General features: G+C 42.1%; 1 protein-coding gene across 6 annotated transcripts in view; it reads right to left on the bottom strand.

The window, feature by feature from the left end:
• HIVEP1 (HIVEP zinc finger 1) overlaps positions 1 to 24314 on the bottom strand; it is a 116452-nt gene that overhangs the window by 79494 nt on the left and 12644 nt on the right. For 2 of the 6 annotated variants that reach the window (XM_048938543.1, XM_048938545.1), the window contains exon 1: positions 819 to 999. The exons of the other annotated variants lie outside the window; for them this stretch is intronic. In XM_048938543.1, coding sequence (XP_048794500.1) covers positions 819 to 858 — 40 coding nt within the window. In that variant the 5' untranslated portion in view covers positions 859 to 999. Of the gene's footprint in view, positions 1 to 818; positions 1000 to 24314 lie in introns of those variants that run through there. 6 annotated transcript variants of the gene reach the window in all.

Raw genomic sequence — 24314 nt, 5'->3', positions numbered from 1 at the left:
GAAATAGAAACCATCCCAGCTGTAAAATCTAGTGCTAAAGCTGTGTTACAGCCCGAGGTCAGGCTTTCCCTATTTATACAGCTGCATTTTTGCTTTAATTCTTGAAAATTCTTCTAATCCATTTTTGTCTTTTTTCCTACAAATAACGTTTGCGACAAAATACCTTTGCTCACGCACACCAACGGAGCCTTTTCCCCCAGTAATAGCCTAGGAGCTAATAACTATTTTTGAGCTGCTCCAGCGCAGCCAGATGCTGTTATTGGCTGTTTATGTAACAGGGAATTAACCCCCACCGACACCTTTCAGGAATCCATCCCCAGAGCACTGCACAAGAGCTCATTAATGCCATAAGCCCAAGGCCGCCCGCTCTGGAGGGCTGTCTCAGAGCAAACACGCTCAACCCGCAGTTTCAGTCACGGAAGAAATTACTCCATTAATTGCAGACAACAAAAACAACAGGGTTATAACTAACGTACAGTAAATGCTCCGTGGGTGTAATGCAAGCTTATTTCCCAGTAGCATGCTCTCACATCCTAACGCCTTTCTCACCCCTCCGCTGGAAAACAGCTTCAGCAAGTTAAATCCACTTCGGTTTTCCCCCCTACACGCGTTTGTTTTCTGGCAACGCGGCTCGACGCAACGGCGCTATTAAGCAGGGGAGGTTCGCTCTCCCGACACGCTTTTACAGCAGATCGCTCCACTTCTAGACGACACATCGCCTTTTCCCAACTTACAGCCCGGCCGGGAGCGCGCCGAGCCGCCGCCCGTCCCCAGCTGCGGGAGGAAACGCAGCCGGCGGCGGCACCGAGCGGACTCACCGGAGCAGGCGCCGCCGTCCCCCTCCGCGCCGCCCGCCATGCACGGTGCAGCCGTCCCACGCGGGACCTCGGCACGCGATGCCGTCGTGCGGCTCGCGGCGCGGCACCTACGCACGCAGCGCGCGGCTCCCAGAACCGGGCGCGCTCCTCAACGCTCCCGCCCGGCCCGGCGCGTCCTTTCCCCGAAGGCGGCCCCCACGCCGCCGAAGCCGCGGGGCCGCCGCCCGCTCCGGGCTCGGCGGCCACGGAGGCGGCGGTGAGGCCGCGGGCCGGCCGCGATCCCCGGGCCCTCCCCCGCCACTGCGCCATGGCAACCGCGGTGCGGCGCGGCCGGGCCCGCCTCTTACGCAAGAGGAGGGCGCAGGAACGCCGCCGCCGACAGGCCGCGGGCCGGTGCCGGGCCGCTCAGGTTGCCGCCGGAGCCCTCGGGAGCCTGCCAAGGAGTGCAAAAATCGATATGCCCAGCTGTAGCTCGGGAGACTTAGGTCTTCCTGCAGGAAAACAAGTCGGCGTGTTCTTAAACCCACTGCTACTCAGGGTAGCCCGTAAGCGTGTGCTGAAGCGCAGCGTTCTCAAACGGCAGTCCTTAAGCACCGTGTTGATGAAGGTTTTTTCCCTAACTCTATCCAAGCCCCTGTGAACCAACTGAATGAAATGCCCTCGTGTAATTTTAACACCCTCTCTGCCTTCTTTCAAATTAAACCAGAGAATGAAAACAGAAAAAAAGTTTCACTTTGCATTAAGAGGACAAACCCAACTTCATATTTTGTCCTTTTTTTTTGTTTGTTTTTTTAATCTGTAGGACCAACAGGCTGCACGCTGCCCCACGTCCCTACCAATGAGTACCTTTCAAAAGGAAGAAGCCTGAAGCCAGCAGAACCACTGGTGCCCATGACAAGCCCACACAGTTCCCTCAATGCATAGATGCAAGCCAGGAGGAATCACACAGAGCAATGCATGCATCTTCTTTATCCACTGATGATCCCTTCCAAAACCAACTTTAAAATGCTGCAGCCGGAACGTATTTTTGCCATTAACAGCCACAGATAAGACGGCTGCTTCTCAGTTCAAACGAGGTCACAGGCAAAGGCTGAGGTCTTTGCCAGTTGCACAAGTGACACCCAACCTGCTCTTGATGGCCCCAAAACTTCTGACAAATAGCACAGGGAATAAGTTCCGTACCTTACATACAAACATCACAGCTCATTAACGTTCACCAGTGAGGTAAAACAGCTGCAACTGTGTCAGTTTCTCTTTCACAACACACCACCAGCGCTCTCAGCTGCTGATTTCCTACAAAGAAATTGTATCCTCTGTTAGAGGAAGAGATCTTACTAAATAGTGAATCCATGCCTGTGGCTCTCCTTGCTGTCATTTATTAATATTGTGCCCCACGTACTAAGTTATTGCTTTATTCATGCTCTTCATACACACAGAAAAAGGGACTTTGGGAAACAGTTTGCACCAGTTTTAGACTCAGCTCATCGTAGTTTTGGATGAGTTTTATAATAGAGAGTTTTGTAGACAAACATTTCTGTGCAGCTCTTCTGTTCCTTTTTGCCTCTGGGGGAAACAGCCTTGGGAGGAGAGCTTGTGGGAGGCAGAATGATCTACTGCAGGCCTTGAGACAGATGGCGAAGCACCCTGCCAGAAGATTACGTTAGGATCAAGGTATCTCCCATTCTTGCTAGCTATATCCAAGTGCTATGGCACGCAGGAGCATCTTTATTACCCTCTTTACCTCTTCTCACCTGCAGTAATTAGCACTGTTCAATCCCAAGCTAAAGGCTACATTACCTTCCGGCAAACCCCACTGTCATAAATGGGTAGGGACAAATAAATGAGGAAGAATCTCAGGCATTTGTCCCTATTTGAGTCACCATCCCTGAATATGTTTAAAAAACATTTGAATGTGGTGCTCAGGGACATGATTTAGCAGGGGACTGGTTGTTAGGGTAGTATGGTTAGGTTGCAGTTGGACTTGATAATCTTTAAGGTCTTTTCCAACCTGAGCAATTGTATGATTCTATGATTTACCTTTCAGGAAATAATGGTTTCACCATGCTCTTGTAGTTACGCATGTGAACTGGACAGAAGAAATTAATCTGAAACCCTCATGGTGCAGCTGCCCCACCATACTTCTTTAGGCTCTTACAAAAGGGACTAAAGCCCAAAGAAGAAAGTTAACGATCTTGCACAAATAATTTTCTTTCATAAAACATTTCACAATGTTTCACCAAAGCATTTAAGAGAAGGCCACCATCACCCTGCAAAAAAAAAAAAAGAGAGCTTGTTCAGCAGCCTGTGGGTAGTAAAACTGCCCCAAGAACTTCAAAAAGAACCTCCTAGGCCAAATGTGGCAATGCTGCTGCTAAATCAGAAGAGTAATGCAAAAAGGGACAAAAAGGGACACAAGTTTAAATGTTCAAGGTTTTTCCCACTGTTCTCACAGTTTAAATACATACAGGCACTAAATCAACACAAGTAGCATGAAGAAATAAATGAGTAAATAGCTACAGCCATTGCTCTGAGGCAAAAACTAGAACACAGAAAGTTCCATACAATCACAAGGAAGAACTTCTTCCCTTCGAGGGTGACAGAGCAATGGAACAGGCTGCCCAGAGAGGTTGTGAAGTCTGCTTCTGTTGAGATATTCAAAACTCATCTGGACACTTTCCTGTGTGACCTGCTGTGGGGAACCTACTTTAGCAGGGGAGTTGGACTTGATGGTCTCCAGTGGTCCTTTCCAAACCCTACAATTCTGTGATCACTGCTGTGCAAAAACCCCTCAAAATTAACAAAGAAGAGATCATTCATACTGATCTAAGCTTGTAAAACAAGCCTAGGGGGGAAAAAAAAAAAAAAGACACATGAGATGACAGTGGGGACCCAAATGGCTACTCTCTCCTGTGAAGGCAGCAAATTGCTTTACTAAGCAAGTTTTCACTCAGAAGCAGAACCATCAAGACACTGCTTCTAGTGCCACCACATTCACAAAATGGGGATTACCACGCAAGCTTCTCTCCCCTCCTCCAAGAACACCAAGGATGTCAGCTGTTTGCAGTCATTGGGCTCTAGGGACCACAGCACTGCTGTTTCTCTACCTCCTTCTTGGAGTAATGTTATGGCGTATTACAAAATGAACCAGTAATGAAACAGATTGCAAAGTGACAGTCTCCATTTTCTAAAGTTGAAAACCCAACCTATTCCACCAGAGTGAAAGTCCAGGTGATGAAATAAACCTTGAACTGTGTCCCACTGCTGATCTACTCACTGCTTTTCGAAACAAATGAGTGCCTCATCCCAGACAGTGCAATTTAAGCAATTTAATCCGTACACGTGTCCTGATGACAGATGTCATGAAGAGAGAGCTGAAAGCCTGCAGAGAGCCAGCAGCCAAACAAGAGTATCCCTGATCGATGTCACTGACTAGAACTGCAGTTGAAATCACAGGGGAAGCCGGAGCTTACTGGAAGAGCCCTGTAATGCAATTCCAGGCATAGCCAGCAGCAGCAGCTACAGGGAGGTGCTAGTCTCCCAGAGTGGGTCTCATGAATATCAAGCAGTCATCCAGATAGCAAGTGAGCAGAGTAATAAAGAGGAGGAGCTGTTTAGCATCTACTTGTCCAGCATAATTCTGCTTGACCTGCCTGACCATCTTCTTGGCTGTCCCAGTGGTTTCCAGTGGTGTATGAGCAGAGGAGATGACAGAGAGGGGTTCTGAACTGCAACTCACTGATAGGGAGAACAGGGGTGGGGAGGACCACAGTCCTTTTACCATCTGAGTTTCCCCATACAAAACATAGCTACCTTTCATATACATTTTGGTTATTAGTCTCAGCTCAGTTACTTCATCTATTGCCAAATTCTGAATTCTACTTTCATTAAAAACTGAAACAAAATGTGCGCATTTCTGATGCGTAACATACAGCTGTCACAAGTGACAATGACAACACTGCAGATACAGGGAAGACAGAGCTAGTTAACTCTTCTTTCCCATTTCTAAATCACAAATTCTGGAAATAAAAACTTGGTACGATACCTAGTCTTCATCCTAACTCAGATAGCAAGACATGGTAGAAGAACATGGCACTTTGTTGGAACTGCTGTAAAAATGATTGAATAAAAAGTTTTACCTGGCTTTGAAAAAAAATCTTGCATAGTCTATCCAGTGGTTTTGTCCCATTACGCTGTGATTTAAACCAGGTGTAATGCGATTTTGAACCATGCTCAAAGTACCTCAGCAAGTTTAAACTATATTTAAACTGCAGTATTTTTACTACTAGAGAAACCTAACAGAGGAACAACATGCTTGGAACATCTGTCGCAGTGATTGAAAGAAGTCTATGACAGGAATAGCAAACACTTATTTTCTTTTCTGAGATGCTGTCAATCTGTTAAAGCTAAGTATCAGTAAAGTAGACTGTCTAAGAGCTAACTCACATTGGCCTGTCTCCTCCCAGACAAAGATGATTAAAATATTCCCCTGTTTTATAACCCTGTCTGGTTGCTTATTATTATCTGCCATCTCTGTCGGGGTGTGGGGGGGGAAATCTTTGTCAAAACTAGTATGCATGTTACAGTGTGCTGTGTAAAAAAGAATTCATGTGTCTACGTCTAATACCCTCACCTAATGAAATTCAGATTTTCAAGTGTGTCAATTATTATTTACATTTAAATAATCATCAGCATGACTCAACAGAATCCCGAAGATACAGCCCCCTAAGCAAGGCTGTCTGTCAGAAGGCATTCTGCAGAGCTGATCAAAGTCGCATGTATTTATTACACATCTTTTCAGCAGCTTCATGGGAGATGACAACAGAATGGCTGCTCACCCCATGCTGATGCTGGTTCTCCAAGAAGGACTTCTGTGGTGCTCATCCCTGAGGTGGCCAAAAATCTTTCAGGGTCTTGTATGGAGGTGTACAAAAGGTTCTTTTATACCACAACAGTGTCCTGCTGCACAAACTAACGACCGTGAGGTGCCCTGAGGAAGGGAAGAGCTGCGTTTGAGCTTTCCCTGAGCACAAAGGTAAAGGAAACAGATTCACCAAGCACGCAGCTAAGGTGAACACATATCTCTTGAGCTCTGGAAGAATAAGCCTTGAAGCTCAGGTGGAAGATGGGCCACTAGGCTGCTAGTAGGAGAAAAATGCTTGAAGTGACCAATAACAGTATTCACTGAAATGGGACAACACAGCCTTCAAAGGGCTAGACAGATGCATGACCTGGGCAGTTTCACTGAGCTCTGCAATCAGCAAGGCTCAGGAGAGCTGACTGTTAACACTCTTGATGTTCTCAGACCAGCTCCTCACCAGGTCCCAGCACCACCACAGTGCTGCAGGCTACAGCACTGGGATGTTCAGCCAAAGATGGCAACATCACCAATTTTCTAGCTGAAACCGTGAGATGTGAAGTGATTTAGGAAATGCTGTGATAAATGCTAAGAATGAGGTTTAAAAAACAAATGAACAGCAAAAAAAGAAGGAAATGAGCTGAGCAGTTTCTGACAGTGAATATGGGTGTAAAAGCTTTCTGAGAAACTTCAGTACCTGACAGCTAAGATAGAACAAAAAGTATCAGCACTCAAGAGCTGAAATCACTGTGAGAAGGGCATGAAATACCAAAGCCTTAAAGTTGTCTGCTGACTACTTAGAAAACAAAAACAAAACAGGGCAGAATACTTGCATATTCAAATAAATAGTTCAAAATTCTATTTTTGTATGTAAAAATATGTAAATATTCATGTTAACTTATATTGTGCTATAAAAATTCAGACAACATCTATATACAAAATACAGACTTAAAAGCAGAACGCTTTCTTCTGTTTAATGTTTTCTTCTAGATACAGGGCTCTTTACTTCAAAAAGGATCGCCATGCAAAGTAATCATTGCTAACTTTCAAGATCTGTACTGAAAGTACTTAGTACACAAATCCAAAACAGTTCACAATGAAGGTACAGTCTGCAGTTCGTATTAGGTTCTTTTGCAAACAACGTGGAAAACATAACTGTGCAACTTACCAAGTTGACACCCAATGCCCACCTTAATTTTTTGCATCCCACCTCCTACTTACACATGTGGTGCCCTTATTGAAACTGATGGATGCAGATCTCATCTTACTTTGATCAAAGCCTTGATCTCACCTCACATCCACTGGTCCTTTCCAAGTGGCCTCTGAACTCTCTGTGAGAATGCTATCTTTGTTCCTATTCTTTCTATCCCCTCTTAAACATCAACACAAGGACTTCAGCCATGCTATCTGAACTGCTCCTATAGAGACCTACAGATACATATCCAGTATGTTAAAAAGGTAGGGCAGAGTTTTCTCTGTAAGTAGCAGGCAGGCAGAGCTCCTCTTCAGCTAATTTATTTTAACGCTGCTGTGGTTTTGTTGTAGCATTAATTATGCAGTAGGGCACCCACAGCTTTGTATAAGCATCTTTTTGAATTATTTACAACAAAATAAAAGAGAATCAGTAGTTACTCAGCATCTCTGAGAAATGTGTAACTCTTGAAGTTCAGCACTGATCACAAAACATGCTAAAGAACAAATAACGTACTTAACAATATGCAGGCATTGCAAGGCATAGTAACAGGTCAGTGCTGCAACCAACACCTCCTGGCTACGTGGCCAATGGCACCATGTGCAAGCATTCAGAGCAGTACACTTATTCAAAAATAAAAGCAGAAGTTTTGGCTCAAAACAGCCCAAAGTGAAGTATCAATAGAGAAATTAAAGCTCTCAGATTCTTGCATTACCAGTTGGGTTTTCTCCCATCTGAAAGGCGGGAGTCAATGAGGCAGCAAATCTCAACCCACACCTTCCTCCATGGAGGTGGGTGTGTTGGGGAGCCTTCCCTTGTGTTCTTCCTAGGTCCCTGACCTAGGACCAGCACCAGTCCCTACCCAGCACTACTCAGCTGGGAACTTTCACTGTGATGGAAGACGACGACTGGGCAGCAGGTTTCAGGAGAGCTCCTTCAAGGCTAATGAGGAAACATCAAAACAAACTACAGTGTGCTCATGGTTGCGTGCATCTCCAAAAGAAAGCATGTAGAGGCCGATTCATAAACAATGGGAGTGTGCCTGTCAGTATGAGCTTAAGGCCCATAATCAGAATCAGACACTATGTGAACCGCAGTGCTCACCACAGCAGTTGCTACACTTCTGTCCATTTTCCAACAACTTCTGCTGATTCAGTTGCAAAAATTGCTGACATCCCTCCCCACAGTGCTTATGCACCAAACAAACTCCCCACACACACATGCACACACAAAATAAATAACATAACCATGGAAGGAGGTTTGAAACAAGCAGTATATGTCAACTTCAAAATATATATATATTCCTTGCTTTAGCCACCTCTCTTTTTTGAAGTACTCATATTAAGTGCTACACTGAATGGAAGCAGCTGAGCAAACAATCTTCGGATTAGTGGAAAAAATACAGTGGTGAGATTTTGCAGGCTTTTAGCCCACTACAAAGACCCACAGTTTTTTGCCTAATCTGAAAGACAAATTGTTTCAACGAGTGAGGATTTCCCTCTTTTCAGAATGCAGAAACTCACTATGCATGTGTAACATAGCCTAAACAGCCAAGAACATCCTATTCTGCACAGGTACCCCCATGTACCCACCCCAGACCATAACACAGCAGCAACACATTGGCATTGCATTCCAAATGTGAGACAAAAAAAAAAATCAGGAAAATTGTAATGTACCATTTCTTCAAACGTACCAAATTACTATTACTTTTCCAAAGAAGGTATGCACAAATCAAACAAAGCAGTTTCTCTAGCACTTCATATTAAAATTACTTCAGCGGAAATGTTTTTTGAACAAAGGGTATGGAAAGGTCAAGCTACTTGGGCTATGAAGTGACAGCATTCAGGCACACAACCAAGGAAATGTTAACATTCATACTTTTAACACTAATACCAATAATAGTACCGTCTTATACATACAACAAAAACAGATTCTGTTGGCTATCTCCTAGTCTAAGTCAGATCATATCATTTACACCCAAGCTAGACTGCAGCACATTTACTGCTGAAATCCTTTTGGCATCAAATTTAGTGACCATGGAAAACATATGCATGAAGTCTTCTAAGCTTTATCCACTGCAATATTTTTGCACTCTTTAGTCCAATAGTTTTCCTCCAACTAACGGAGAAATTGTTGTCCTTCCTCCCATTCCATGATCCCATTTCTAGTTTCACAACCAAATTTTCCACCTTTTATCAACCACTCCATCTCAACTCTCACAGCTAGAGAGAAGCTCCGAGAAAGAGAGCAGTGCACAATAAGAAATCCTTGCAAAAAAGCTAATATTGTGTTGGAATGCACAGACAGCAACAGAGGTCTGTGAGGAAAGCCTTCTGTTGTACCCACCGTAACTGCTGTGGTTCACTGGAAAACAGGTGATAGGTGAACAGCTGGACTGAATATTCTTAAAGAGCTTTTGCAACCTTGGCAACTCTGTGATTCTATAATTGGGTGAAAGCAGAAGCATTTTGGTCAGCTGTTGTTGCTGCATTCAGAAAGGCACAGACAAATCACAAGATACTTCCAAAAGAGCAGAGAAAGGATAAATTACTTATCTAATCTAAACAAAAGAAAACTGAAGGGAGCCAAGGTAAAGAGTCTTCAATTGTGCAGAAGGATAACGCCAAGAGGAAAGAAACTTTTCCTTATCCATGGCCAGCAGAATAACAAATTACAGTACCAAAGACTGTACCAAAACAGTGGAAAATGTTTCTGACAAAGAAATGCACTTCAACAGAACATGTGTGTGTGATATTATATATCGTATGGGGTTGGGGGGGGGGTCGGGGGAAGGGGAGAGAGAGCATCCATGTTGCTCATTTCATAAGTTATCTTCATCTTCTATATATATATATATATATATATGTATATATATGTATGTATGTATGTATGATGAAGAATATACACGTATGTATGAAGATGCTAGATCCTGTCAGAAGTGATGAAGCCCTGGCCAGGTTTGTTTCAGGGCAAGCTGTTTAGATCATTTCTTGGGGATCTAGTTCAGCCCCTGTAACTCTGCATTTATGCAGACCTCTTCACTCTTTTCCCAGCAGCAAGTCCCCACCAAGAGAGGAGCAGTCCTTTAATTTCAAAATACAGAAAGAGGAGAGGCTTTGGTCTCAATGTCCCCAGTAATCCTGGGCGAAGGTCAGGTACACCCTGGCCCAGCAGTAAGCCTACAGCTGAACAGCAAACAGTGACGTAGCGATGTGAGTCCTGCAAGTCACCTGAACCAAGGAAAAAGCCAAAGTCCACATAACACGGTACAGAAAAAACAGAATGGAGTAGTTCATAGTTAGATATCACAAGGTCTACACACAGATAACTGCAAAAATCTACTGGAACATCACCTCTGACTTCTCTACACTGTAGCAGCAAAGAATGCATATCGTTTGCTGAAATTAGCTTCTCTGCACATCTAAGTTAACAATACTGCTTTCCCCTCTCATAGGTGTATTTTGTCTACACAAACTACTAGCAGTTGGGGCTAAAAATTCACTTGCTTGTTTATATCATAACTAGCAAAACAGAGATCTCTCTCTGTTGGACCGTAGAGATCCATCACCCATCAGATGTCCAAACAAATGAGTCATATCTCTCATCTCCCTGGGTTTAGTTTGGGCTTATTCTATAAAAAGTATTCTTTTTTCCCCATTCCGCAACTAAGCTTTCTTTTTGTATTTGTTATTATTTTAATTCTGTTTTCCCTTTATTTCTCTCTGCTCTCTCTTCTCCTTCCAACCTTTTCTGGTTTTCACTAGCTCCTCTTTTCAATTGCTGCTCCCAATTTCCCTATGCCACACAATAGGGGAGAGAAGAAAAATGTGAAGGGTCAAGCGAATTGAACTCCAATAAAAGAGGGACACTCCCAGTGCCTCCCTGCTCCAAACAAACATCTCCAAGCTTTAGTGATCCATAAAGACAACATCAAATTTCGTTCTTCTATCAAGGTTGAGTAAATTAAGAAATATTTCACGTAGAGAGAAAGGGTGGAAGAAGGAAGTAAGATTGAAGGAGTGATAGAAGATGCAGAACACTTAGTAAGACTAGGTAAGAAGACAGACACTGCAGTAAGGTCTTAAAAATTTGGGATACAAACTACTGTGCCTCTAAGGGACAAAGCACAGATCACAGAACAATGCAGGTGGCTTCAAAAACCATTCTGTGTTCTCCTGTCTCTGGACTGCTCCAAAGCTTGGGGGGGCCCTGCCATCACCTGGATGCCTGGAGCTCCACTTTATGGAGAATTTTGTTTACTAACCATCATGTCTTAAAGACAAGAGTACTGTCACATACACGCTGTCTTTCACAGTATGGCTTCCAACACGAGTCCAGAGATGAAATATGTTCTCCAAGCATGGTAGATTATACAAAGACCCTGCTAAAATTACTACAGCTTTAATGAAAAATTTGTAGGGCTACAGCCTTAGTGAAGATCTCAGCCATAGTACTGACATGTTTTTCTGGCTGTTACTGGCAACACGGTGAGTGGAAGGGTTTTAAGAACTGTAGCCTTCCAAGGAAATAATTCAGACAGCACAGAACATCTCAGCACTTACAGTATTACCATACTTTTCATTTAGCAAAGCCTTGGCCACATACATCACCATCATTCTGGACTCGCATCTCATGCAAAGCAACTATCGAGTTTAGATACAGCAACTTTTGCCAATTTATTAGAATCATTGTTGGACACATACTTTTTGTTTTATAGCACAGACAGGCTCAACTGAAGGAGTTATTTCCTTTTGTCATTCCATGGAAGTAGATTAGGATTGTTGTAATACTGAGCTTTGCTTGATGGAAAGTTTCTATATCCCACACACGCACATATGCTCCAAAGCTCAAGAAAAATAAACAATGTTAAGCTGTGGTAATACTTTTATTTATAACTGTCACATCAATCCTCATTTTTCTTGAAATAACCAAAACCTTAAACAAGTCCGTGGCAGATATGGCCTTTGGCTTCACAAGATGTACTTGACAGGGTAACAACAGCTGGTACTGAGTGAGATTTGTATTGGCTAGCTACATGAGATGTCATGATGTACTCATTTGGAAAGTACCTAGGAGCCATGCTTCAACTCATTTTGAAACAAGAAAGGCAAGCTCTTTCTGGTTGTATAAAGTTATATATCAGAAAACCACAGAAACTTCCCACATTAGTAACTACAGTTTTCCTAGCTAAATAACATGTGTATATACATTAGGGTACACATGCATATACAAAAAGCTGTTTTATTACACACAAAATGGAAAAAAAAAACAAAAAGAACTCTGAAAGATGGGTAGATGTTTCACAGCAGCCACTGAATCAAGAGAGGCAGCTAATATGGAAGGTATCTTCCATTTCCTAAATGGAAATTGCACTAGTATCAACAAACTGTTGAGAAACTAATGGCGAGGTGGGGTGGGGGTGGGAAGGTGTGGTTCAGATCAGAAGTGCTGACCATCTCATCTTACAATTTCCACTTACCAGAACTGAGAATGCTTACACAAGCACCTAAAAGTTAATATGTATGTGTGATTACACATTATTCTACAACCAGTTTTTTTGTCTTCTACTTGGAGCATAAGGCAATTATAAAATGTATTCAATTCTTCAGTTATGTCATAAACCTTGGCAGCGTTTGATAATTACTTAAGAGCTTTGACAGAGGAATCAAAAGGTTACAGAAATCTCACATTTGCTTCTTAAGTTAACTTTCACAACAGTACATGGAAGAAGCAAATGTGAGAGTAACAGATGAAAGAAGGCAAATAAACACATCTCAGGTTCCTTCCTTCTGAAATTTCAAAAATCATATAGTTTAAGCCAAGTTCAGAAAGCCTTAGCTCAGTACAGAGCCCCTGACGTTAAGAATGTGACTAAACACAAGTCCTTTGTAATCAAATAATCAAAACCCCCTAATTTTGTGCTGTGTTCAAGTTAGCAGTTGCTAGCTGAATTAGCTCCCTAACTCAGTGCTACCCAGGATGGGCAGCAAAGAACTGCAAGCAAGCTTGGCAATTTGTTGATGGAAGGAAAATTTGCTCTATCCCAGCACGCCCCTTTCCAGCTTAGGTCTGCTCCTCGTCTTTTCCAAGAGCATCCAGCAGTTGGTATGGGGAGCAGGGAATGTAGTGATAGCAGCTTGCAGTTCCCACCATACAAACATCTTGCCCTATCAAGGAAATATATGTGCAGCAACAAACAGGTTACTTCCCCAGATTTTTAGCAAAGTAAAGCCAAGAGGAGGAAGCAGAGTCAAGAAAAACTCAGAAGGGGATTTCTCCTGCAGCTTTTCTTATGCATGAAGTATATGTACATACAGCAATATTCTTGTTTTAGTAGGTCTGATATTTGTTTTCCATTAGGCATTATGAAACTTACTTAAGAAAATATGTTTCGTGGGTTGTAATCCATAGCTTGTTAACCACTATATTCATTTAAGGACTACACATATGGTTTGTTGTTTTTTTTTTCCCCTCAAATATAGACATAAGGGGAAGTTAAAATCATGCCAGAGAGCATTGGTTAGTTCCCAGGAAAGATGGCATCTAGAATTTGGCAGCCTTCAGACATGGGATGAACACACACACATTCAGGCTCAACACTTTAAAGTAGTTTGTGTGCACTGTTGCTTCTGTGTTGGTGAACCCAAGCACTTACTATGTTGCAAGCACAACTGGTGTCCACAGAAAGAATATTTTTATTATCATTCAAGAAAAAAAATAATAATAGGTATTGATACTGACATTACAGGAAAATTCTCTGGAAAGCCTTCAAATACATTAAAAACATTAAATCAAAATTAAGAGTTTATTCTGTAGGCAGTGATTGCATTGTAGAAGGGAAATAAAATTGCTCAATGTGCTTCCTTCAGGTTTAAGAACTTAAGTACTGTACAGATCACAATATTTAACTTGACTCCATTTCTGGAAAATAATTAGACACACAGAGGGACAAAATTTTGATCTAGTCTGCACAAATGCTATTTAAAAGAAATATTAGCTGATATACATTGCTGAATCCCTCTGCCAATGCTTGCTGATTATCCCAGCAGTCTTCCCTCCTATTGATGTGTGAAAGAAACAGTCAACTAATTCATTAAACAGGAGGTGCTGATTACATACATACTGTTATCAAATGCATAAACTACACTTTTTGCTTCCTTTCTCTCAGTTACAGCAATTTCAGGGGCTTGCATAACAAGCAAACTCAAAATATTCAGCCTGAAATCTGATAGTGAAATAATACTTGGATATTGCCTCTTTAGGAAGCCAAGCAAAACACACAAATTCCATACACAAAGCCTAGCTACTCACAGCTAGAAGCTATTCTTGATTAAATACTTCAAAAATGGGCAATGCTAAACATACACAGAGGCCTAGTTGGTCCCAGAATAAGCATGTCCACGAAGGTAGAGCACTCCCTGCGTTTTAGTCATGCCTCCTTTACATCCTAATTAGTCTCCAAATACCAGAACTCCTCATTCATTTATTTACGCATTCCCCACGTACAGAAAACTTGATTCAGCTGGGTATGTTCAATTTTACAGCCAAATGAAGAAGCCCCCAAAAACATCAAGATGACCTGAAATTTGTCATCAGCATTTCTATCCATCCCCGCTTATGAATGCAAAAAACTGTAGTGACACTGAAATTAGGTTCTCAAATGGTATTTATAATTCACCACTGCGATGGCCAGCCCCCAAAAGTGGCAAAATGTAGAACAGGCTACAGTTGAAGACAGTGTACAAATATGACCCTCTAAGGTCAAGTCTGTCATCGATTTAACGTGTCAGGTTTGGTCTTGAAGTAAAACTAACAGTGCATGTTAATGTCATATATAATCACTGTGAAGTGTGACAGCTCTAGAAAACAGCGGTACATGAACTTAGAGCCTAAGAGGTAAAGCACAGGAATTGTGAGCGTCCTCCTACTCATCATCAAGACATGTTCCCAGATAAGCTTAAGGAATAACACACCACTGCTATCATGGTTGCCATGTAACTAAAGACAAGAAAACAGGAGAAAAAGAAAACTCAAAAATATCAACAGAAACGTGATCCAAAATTCTCCACCTTTGGAAGTGAGCACTATAAAGAACACCCACACAGAGAGGAACCCTCAGGTTTCTGTAAGTACCTCAGACAAAATCCTGAAGAAACAAGTGAAACACAATATGGCATTAATCGCCCAGTCTATGCTTGGTTGTTAATGCTGATTGGTTTTTGTTTGTGCTTACTCAGCAATGGACAAATTAACCCATCACTTGGCTGATAAAAATCCGTTTTCACTTTAAAGTGTCTCCAGCATCTCCAGTCACTTCGCAAGATCACACTGAGGACCTGTGATAACAAATGCTAAGAAAAATAAACTTTTTTTTTTCCTAGCAGAACACATCCAGTGCCTTCCTAGCAAAGTTCAGACATAACAAAGGCAATCAATGAGTCTGGGAAACGCCTGCTTGTATTTCTTTATTTCCCTTCAAAACACAATGCACAGACTCCTCACTTTAACTGAAGAGTCCTGCACAGCATTTTACTTCTTTGTTAAACAACATTCAGGATAACAAAGCAGTTTTTCCAGTATCGTCATTTGATGTATTTCAGGGGCTCTTTTTAACTTCTTAGCATTGCCTTCCCTTGCAGTCAAAACTATTCTACTTCATACTGTTTTGCATGCTCAGAATGCTAATTGCAAAAGGCAGGTGGATATACCTTCAGGACAAGTGATGTCTAATGGCAGCAACTTTCCAGACCTCAGTGACAAAATTCTTGTTTGTTTTGTAGTTCCTACAGCTCCACTAAAACATAGCTGTTACACTATGAGGCTGGTAACTCACAGTACGTATTTTCAGGATAAACTTTCTCCTATTCTATCTACTCCACCTGACAAACCACCTGTGCTGGCAGTAGGTTCATGAAGGGTAGAACTCTATATATTTCTGCAAGTAGGACATCAATTGCACTCACACATTATTTCTGTTAGCACTTGCCATATGATGCTACCAAGGGAACTGATCAAAGTATTTCAATTCAGCTAATGTTTGAAGGCCTATCCCAAAGTGCAACAGGGTATTTTTCCCCCAACTCAGCAGCACAACAGCCAGATATTCATGCCCAATATTATTCTGTGCGATGTCCCAAATTATACCACAAATGGCTTATGCAACAGAGGCACCATGCACAAAGCTAAAACAAACTACTCCGCAACAATGAATGGGGACTTTGTTATTTAGGTCTTTGCCAACTGCATGCATCATTGTTGGTTCTGCTAATGTTGAGTAAGGACAAAGGATATATTCTGTCCTTCAAGGCAGCACAACACAGTGATGATGCTATAAATTAAAGAAAGCACAACACGCTGACAACAGACTCGTTACTACTTTCTTACTCTCGGTTCCAATACATGAATGTAGGAGAATTCCTCACATTGTGCTGAAAATAATGGGAAACAGGGATAAAGATTGAACAGTCTTTCTGCAGCTAAACAATATAGATCCCACTTCCTCCATCTGGATCCAGTTGTGTTGGGCTGTGTTTGTATTTTGTTGTTTGTCTTTGTTTTGGGGGGGAATTAGCTGGCTTTCATTTATTTAACTGTCTGTCCTTGGTTCTTAGCTTTTTAGTACATATTTTCAGATCTGCTGTTCAATCACACCAATAACTTAAAAAAATTTTCTTCAGGACAATCTGTACTCCTATGAGAATGTACTCCATATTCTCTGATAACATCATATCTCTCTCCACTACCTTTATTTCAAGCAAATACGAAATTCAGATTTGCAAAAGGCCTTTGGAACTTCCATTCATACACAGATGTGGACATTTCTCATACTGGGAAGTAAACTACAGTGCTCCACAGACTGTTGTCATGCTCCTGTCCCCTTCTATCATTCCCACATGTATATATGACCTGGGCTATCTTGCTTCTAGATATGACCTCAATTATGACTACAATACCAAAGATAACCTAGTGGGAGAGTCCAGAAAGCATACATCTAATAAAGCTGCTTTTCAGAGAATATTACAAGCCCAGAAGTATAGGTACGTGTAAGGAATAACTCAGAATGAACTCAATGCTGATGTCCCATGAGAAAACACTTGTGTCAATACTGTGTTTGCCTTAGGAATTTCTGTGTTCCTACCAACATCATTATCATATTTGGAAAGAAGATGATGTTAGCATGCACAAACCTCTATTTTCAGTGAGTTTTAGCAGGACTGGCGTTAGCCACCACAATGATCAAAGGCTGGAAGGCACCTGACCATCCCCAGAGTAGCCATCAGTGCCTTTGAACCAAAAGCTGCTCTGCCCCTAGTCTAGACAGGGCATTGATGGAAGAATGAACCAAAAAAAACCAAAACCCAACATCCTTCAACAGTGTCACTCATGAATGACAGCCTGACATCTCATGAAGACTATTACAAGCAGAAATGCAGATATGTTACTTGATCTAATTTGTAAGAGTGAAAAAAGCTCACTTTCCCAACAAGCAAGGAGAAAATTCACAGGTGGTAGAAGCACCTATACCATCATTTTTATCACTACAAACAGCTTCTCTACATCACCTACTGTCACTTGACCAGGATTTTCCAAAGGCGGCACAGTAGGGCAAAACAAATAAATAAATTAGGGTTTTTAATGCAGCACAAATATGCTTATGCTACTACTTGACATAAACACCAACAAGTACCTGACCTCATAATCCCAAATATTTTCACGCTAAACTTTGTGTTCCAGATTAGCTGGCACCCAAATTTTTGCCATGTTAAAACCTGAAAACGAACCAATTCAGGTTCCCTTCTACACGATTTTGTACTAGTTCAGAATAAATTTTGCCTGTCCTGTGTTATTTAGTTCTATGTTTCTGTTGTAGCTCCCATGGAAATAAATAGCAAGCATTACTTTTGAAGCCCTAGACCATTCCTCTTTACTCAATGTGACCCAGGTAAGCCAGAAGGTTGGACACCCATGCTTTAGCCCTATCTTTTGAATTTCCTTTTTAACTCCAGTCACATTACAGAAACACACAATTCGCACACCGACCTTGAAAAGAAGCCTGACAACTTTTGTTTACGTGCCTTAACTCGCTCATTTGCGTTCTGCAAAAATATTTTCAAGCCATTAGCTGGAAGATACCATATCACATCTACGCCACGCAAAAATCTTCCATCCTGCAGCAAACAATCATTTCGTGTCACTAAGCTGCATGATTCAAATGCATCCGGATTTCTGGTAAAAAGCATATGACCAATAATAAAAACTATATATAAACAAGCTCAGCTTGGACTCCTGCATTCATTTGGGAAATTGTCAGTAGAAACTCTCTGCTTACTGTAGCTGTATTACTCAACATGCTGTGCACAGGAATTGTTTGTGGAAACATTTGGTATTTTTAGGCCTGGTCTCTCAATGGGAATTCCACACTTAGGAAAGGTATAATTTATACATTCAAACCAGTCCTTGTGTCTGAATTTACATACAGGGAATAGCAGGTGAATTGTTCTGTGATAAGCTGGAACTTACAAATGCGTTTAAGCACCTGCTGAAAACAAGCAGGAATTATGCTCTTGACATGAGTACATGCTTCCCTTTCCTGTGAAAGTAAAAGGGAAAAAACAAACCAAAAAATTCAGCTCAATACAGGACAGCAGTACACATAAAAACAAATCGGTATCAAAGCCACAGATCCACTTTCCTAATTTCCAGATCTCCATCTAAGGAATTACATAGCATTTCCATGGGCCTTAAGCAGAAATGGAAAGGGATAACTACTAAGAAGCAAGGATAACTCAGCTGGAATACTTACTCACCTCTTCCCCTTAGCAGCATGCTCCAACATCAGCAGCTACAGACAGGTATGGGCAAAGCTTTGCTTCCGGAGTATGTTTATCTACCTAACCTCAAACAAATACTTGTTTTGTTACTGTACCAAGGGTGATGGGGTGAGTTCCAGAGCATTTCTTCACTTCCTCACCAGCACAGCAGCAGGGTTAGCATGAAGGGGGTGAAATGAACCCTAACTTGGGAAGGTACTACTGTATTAATGATCTCTGAGATGCAATTTCTGAAAAGAGAGAAAGGAGGTGGAAAGATTGGATGCATCTCTGGAAAAACACTCAGCTTTTTTTCCAACGGGCTTTTCATGTGAAAGTCTGTGGTGTTGTTACAATGATTGTTCGGTATGACTTACGACAGCTCCAAAAAAAGCAAAGCCAGTTGTTATCTATCAGAGATTTACCACGGGAGCAAAGGAATAACGCACCAGGAGAGGTTCAGCCCCCGTGTCCTCCTCACTAGAGGACTCCTGATTGGTTTGCTAACAGCTGTGCAGCACAAGGACACAAAAAGCCAGAGCATGGTTTCACTCAACCCATGCTGCAGCAGCGTTAGCCCTGTACAGCTTCCAAGTGCAAAGCTAGCCGATATGCAATTCCCACGCTTGGATTTACATATGAAACAGGAATATATTTTAGAATTCATTTACAAAAGCAACCTTTTCTCACACAGGCACATTAAAAAAAAAAAACAACCTCAACTCACAACAACCTTCACCGCATAGCCACACTAAGTTCCTTCACACACCTGGGCACAAAGATGGCAAAAGCGATGAAGAAAAGCCTTTCCCACCTTCACACAGCCAGAAGCCTGTTCCCTTTATCTTCTTCTGAGGATCTAATCCCCATGATTCATGTTCTGTGGTTCCTAGTCTAGGAGAGCACAGGTCCCCAGGCACGAAGCAGAGGCTGCAGCCAGATGGAAAAGCCACAGCCCGCGCTCCCAGCACTTGCTGCAGAAATTGAATGAAGAGCATAAGCCTGCTGTATGCAAGGTCCAGTACATCTACAGAGATACTTGCCATGTTTCTTGCCATAGACCCACTCAGCTGAAGAAACACTGATGTAGTTGCAGGGACACAGAGGAGAACCTGGGCACTACTGAAAGGAATTAATTCTCAGTGGTGAGACATCCAGCTGTTAATTACTTTTCAGCATGAGCTGAAGCCTAACTGTACCTTCAGGCACTTTATTTCAATAATTCATTCACCATGAAGAGCCTCCCTCAAACGAAAGGCAATATAACCCCGCCACGGTCAGAACGAAGAGCATGTGAAATAGGTCTTAGAATGCACAGCACTTTCTGCCTGTTCATGCCCTGTGCTCATGAGGCAAATAACAAAATTTATAAGGAGAGCCATGCAGCTCAAAGACTTTAGGAAAGGGTTCTGCTGGAAAACAACAAGTCAAGCGGGAATGCTGCTGCATGGGATAGCCAAGACTGACCCAGCTACAATCTCCAGCATGACCCCAGATGACCACTGCAGGGCCTGATCCAGCAAAGCCCTTGGCCACAGCAGCTCCTCAGGCTTTAGTGGCTAGGAGGTGTCCACACAGCTTGGTCAGAAACCCTCTCAACTCTTCTGCATCTCATCTTCTTGCCCTGGAGCGGACGCAGCAGAATCACCTTATTTTGCAGGGCCAGTTAAAAGAAGCAAAATAGAAGAACAGCAGAGCCCAAATGACAGATGGTGAAAAACGTTACTGTTCAATTGTTGCTGATTTTGGACCACTTTGAGGACAATAAGGAGAAAAATGACAGGATAAATGCTTAAGTCAGTTCTGGTGATTTTCTTCATTGCTCTCTGGCAGAGACAAGAGAGCAGGCTGTATGAATGGTTCTGTACCAACAACAGTGTACCAACAGAGCACTCAGAAGTTTGGATATTGCATATGCAGAAAGATTGACAATTGCAAATTACTTATTTTTGGTACTGCTTATGTCTAACAGTTTTTAAAACATTTGAAGCAGAAGGGCAGGGGAAAAGAAAAGAAAATGCCTACAAAAAAAAGTTGGCAAGATCAGTTGCAGACTTGCTTGCTATGAAAGGCGATTGTTTTATTTGTTGCTCGCATGTGTTTTCCTTCTACTCCTTCTCAGTGCTCAAAACCACTGCCAGTTCACCACAAACAACAGAAGCCCTTCTGTGCAAACAGAAAGAAGCCTCTGCTCCCTAAGCCCAGGAAGAAGGTGGATTCCAAACCTTCCACAGAGTTTCAAAAGTAACCTAAGAAAAACATACCTGGGGACAGGTGGGAGCCTGAGTAGTCAGAAGGCACAGAAATAGAACCAAGCATGCTTTGGAAGACTATACACATAAGCTACAACATTTGCTAAAGTAAAAACAATTAAAAGATTATTCTAACAGGACTTCTCTTTCTGATGTGTTAGTACAGCATGCTCTCTCTTTTTGGGTAGTTAGTGAGCAGAAAGGAAACCATGTTTTTTTTTTCCAGTGTGCCTCACCTCCTTGATGCTATCTCCATGTGAACATTTCCCTTCCAAGTTCAATCGTTTTTTTGCCTCAAACTTTTTGAGAACTGCTCAGAATTTGATTCTTTAAAAATGAATCATTTAAGATGCAGAAGATGAGAAGCAAAGAACACAGAAAGCAAGGGAGGGAAGAAGCGAGGGAAAAGCCCTGGGTCTGCCTCTCTACAGGATTTGTTTTGATACAGTATCCCCGTTGCAAGAATTTTCCATATGCTTTTGTCAGATCCCCTACGTAAAGCCACAGAGCTGCCCAAAGCTCATTTTTTACTGCGTGCTTACGTGGCAGGCCAACCTCTGCTCAGTCAGTCTCCCCCAAAGCCAGGATCTGTAACCCAGAAAGATATACATGCAAAGTTGAGGCTTTTGGCCTTTTTGGCCAAAGGATCAACACAAGCGAGTCAGCAAAGCAAGCCACAATATTCTGGTACCAAAGAACTGTGCTTTCACAAGAAAGAATAAAGCATTACCAACAACATAAGAGTAACTGTTCTGCTTACACATCTGAAGCAAATATCACAATGAGAATGCACATCTAAATGAGCAGATGCTAAATAATCCAGAACATCTCTAGCTTTTGTACATGCTTGACTTTCTTTGGTGCTAAAGAGAAACCAAACACTAACAACAGCCTACCTACCTATCTACACACACACACTTTCTTTTCCCCTTATCTGATTAGGAAACCCCATAACCCCATAGCTAACTGAAACTATCAGTCCCACAGATGTCGTGCCTAAGGACTGGTGTGGAAGGCAGGTGCATCTCCTGCACGTTTCTACCTCACATCCTCAGTCTTCAGCATTCAAAAGGCTCCTTTTGTTCCCAGAGCACCACATTCTGTTTATACAGAACTGCATATTTAAATGCAGCATACAGGCTAATCGAGACATTGAAGTCACTGAATGCAGATCTGTTAATCAAAACTGATTGCTAGCTTTCCTTCCATTTACTGAGGGTTCTTCTGTAAGACATCATCATAGCTACTGTCACCAAAAGTGCATCCAGAGCTTCATGGATTAAAAGCTGATCAGTTATCTTACTGGCTTAAGAGAAGAGTTGTGTGTCAGCATTTGCTAGCAAAGCAACATTCACATTAACTTGCAGGTAGTACGTACATAACTGTGCACAAACATTAACCCCTTCTGGTAGCTCCAAAGCAGACTTCTCTGCCCTTTTTCCAAGCATTGGTAAATTTTAAAGCATTTCAAAGTTCTGCATGCCCTCACAGAATTAAGTGGTTAACCAGAAACTTTCAAGCTCAGGAAAACACTGACCACTACATGATTGTTGAGCCATTTTCTCCTGCCAAAAAGACATTAACTTTCAGACTCCTCCCTGCTCCTAAGGATTTTTAAATAGCTTTTTATAATTACCATATCCAGCTACAGAAGCCCAACATCACTGAGCTCAGACTATCCCAGCCCAACTGAAAACAGGAAATAAGCAAGCTGCACGCATAAGCTTTTAACATGTGGCCACAGACAGCATACTAAGGTTCTCTAGAAAATACCCAAACAGATTCAATACCTCTCTTGCCCTTGACGTTACAAATATACATGGAAAAAGAAGCTGTGAGGGGCACAGCAGCCTGCTCACCACATGCTCCCCTTTTACTGAAGTTCTTTTGACAGTTCAAGGCAGCAAATTGGAGCTATCTAGCGTGCAAACCTGGGCAGCGCTTTACTGAAGCTCAGAGGCTGCTCATTCAGAAGGAAAGCTGCTCAAGTGTGGGCCTTCAACTGAATGGAGAATCGAGAACTTTTAAAGATGGAAGAAAAGCACACACAAAAAAAAAGTCACTGTGCAGATTGGGAAAGTGTTTCAATATTCATGCACCTTTTGCACTCCTAGCAGTTCTAAGTGTGTTGATAGACATTCCAGAAATATAACCATCCACACGGCCACTCTTTTATTTTGAGGAGACTGCAGAACTACCTCTTAAAATAATAGGGTCCATTTTGGGATATACTGATAACCCATTACTTGGCAACGCTTTCTGAGCGTGTTACAGGCAGATATCACATGCTGCAAACCTCTGAGCCTTGGCTCTTAATACACCATGTTTCCCTATAGAGAACTCCTTGTTCTGCTTTCTCACTGCACTATGAGATGTTGTTCCTGAGGAACACACCTGGTTAACTGAAAGAATTCAGTCATTTTAAAGCCTCCTCACATAAACTCAGGGTCATCTCCTCTTAAGCATCTTTCTATCTACAACTCTGGTCAGTGAGAAAACCAGAAGGCGTAAGATGTCCGCAATATCAAAAGGTCTATAAAGTTTAAGAATAGGAAGAAAAGTAAGGAAGGAATAAAAAGACAGTGTGGTTTTTAAAGCTTTAAACTTGATTGCAAGAGGCCATACGCAACAAAGCAGTATCTGTAGACAGTGAGAATTTGTTATGGAGAAACAGAATAAGAGAAGGAAAAAAGCAACTCACTTAAGAGTTGTTAAGTCAAAAAAGCTGAGCAGGTAGTCTTAAAGAATTTTCTATTCACTTATTTTTGAAAAAGCATGGTAGAAGGCAGCCATATACTGAAAGAACATTCAAAATCAAAACCTCTTTTGTGCTGTGGCCATATCCTGCCTGTGAAAGCCTCCCAGGAGCACTGGGACATGCCCAGCTCTGCCTGGGGTGCCCACCCACTCACTTGGGCAGACAGCATCCCTCAGGCAAAGGCCCCCAGAGGGAGATTCCTCCTCCAGCCCACAATTGGAGAGTTTGCCTGGGGAGCCTTCCTGCATATGTTAATAGCCTACTGAAGCAACAGAATGCTTCAGAAAAGGAGAAGCCTGCTTAAAGAGCTTGAAAGAGAGAAGATGGACCATTTGGGCAGGAAGCAGGTGTGTATGCAGCAGCCAACAACAAACAGGCTCGCTCTTGCTGTCCTTGGGGTGATGGGTTTCTTGCCTGTGCAGAAAGCTCTTTAAATGCTGTCATCTTGGTACAGAACTTTGCTGAAGAAGCTCTTAGGGCAGAAGTTACATCATTGTTGGCACATTATATTCCAAAATTATTAGAAAAAAATGAAAAAATCCACAAAGAAACACTATTTTCAAACATACTGATGAACAATTATCTGCACTTATTAAACCATTTTAAAGTGGATGATTTCACATACACAG

This window comes from Lagopus muta, chromosome 3 (assembly GCF_023343835.1).
Source record: "Lagopus muta isolate bLagMut1 chromosome 3, bLagMut1 primary, whole genome shotgun sequence".
In the NCBI taxonomy this organism is placed as follows: Eukaryota; Metazoa; Chordata; class Aves; order Galliformes; family Phasianidae; genus Lagopus; species Lagopus muta.
The sequence above is the reverse complement of the archived record's forward strand: the minus strand, read 5'-3'. Positions and strand labels throughout refer to the sequence as shown.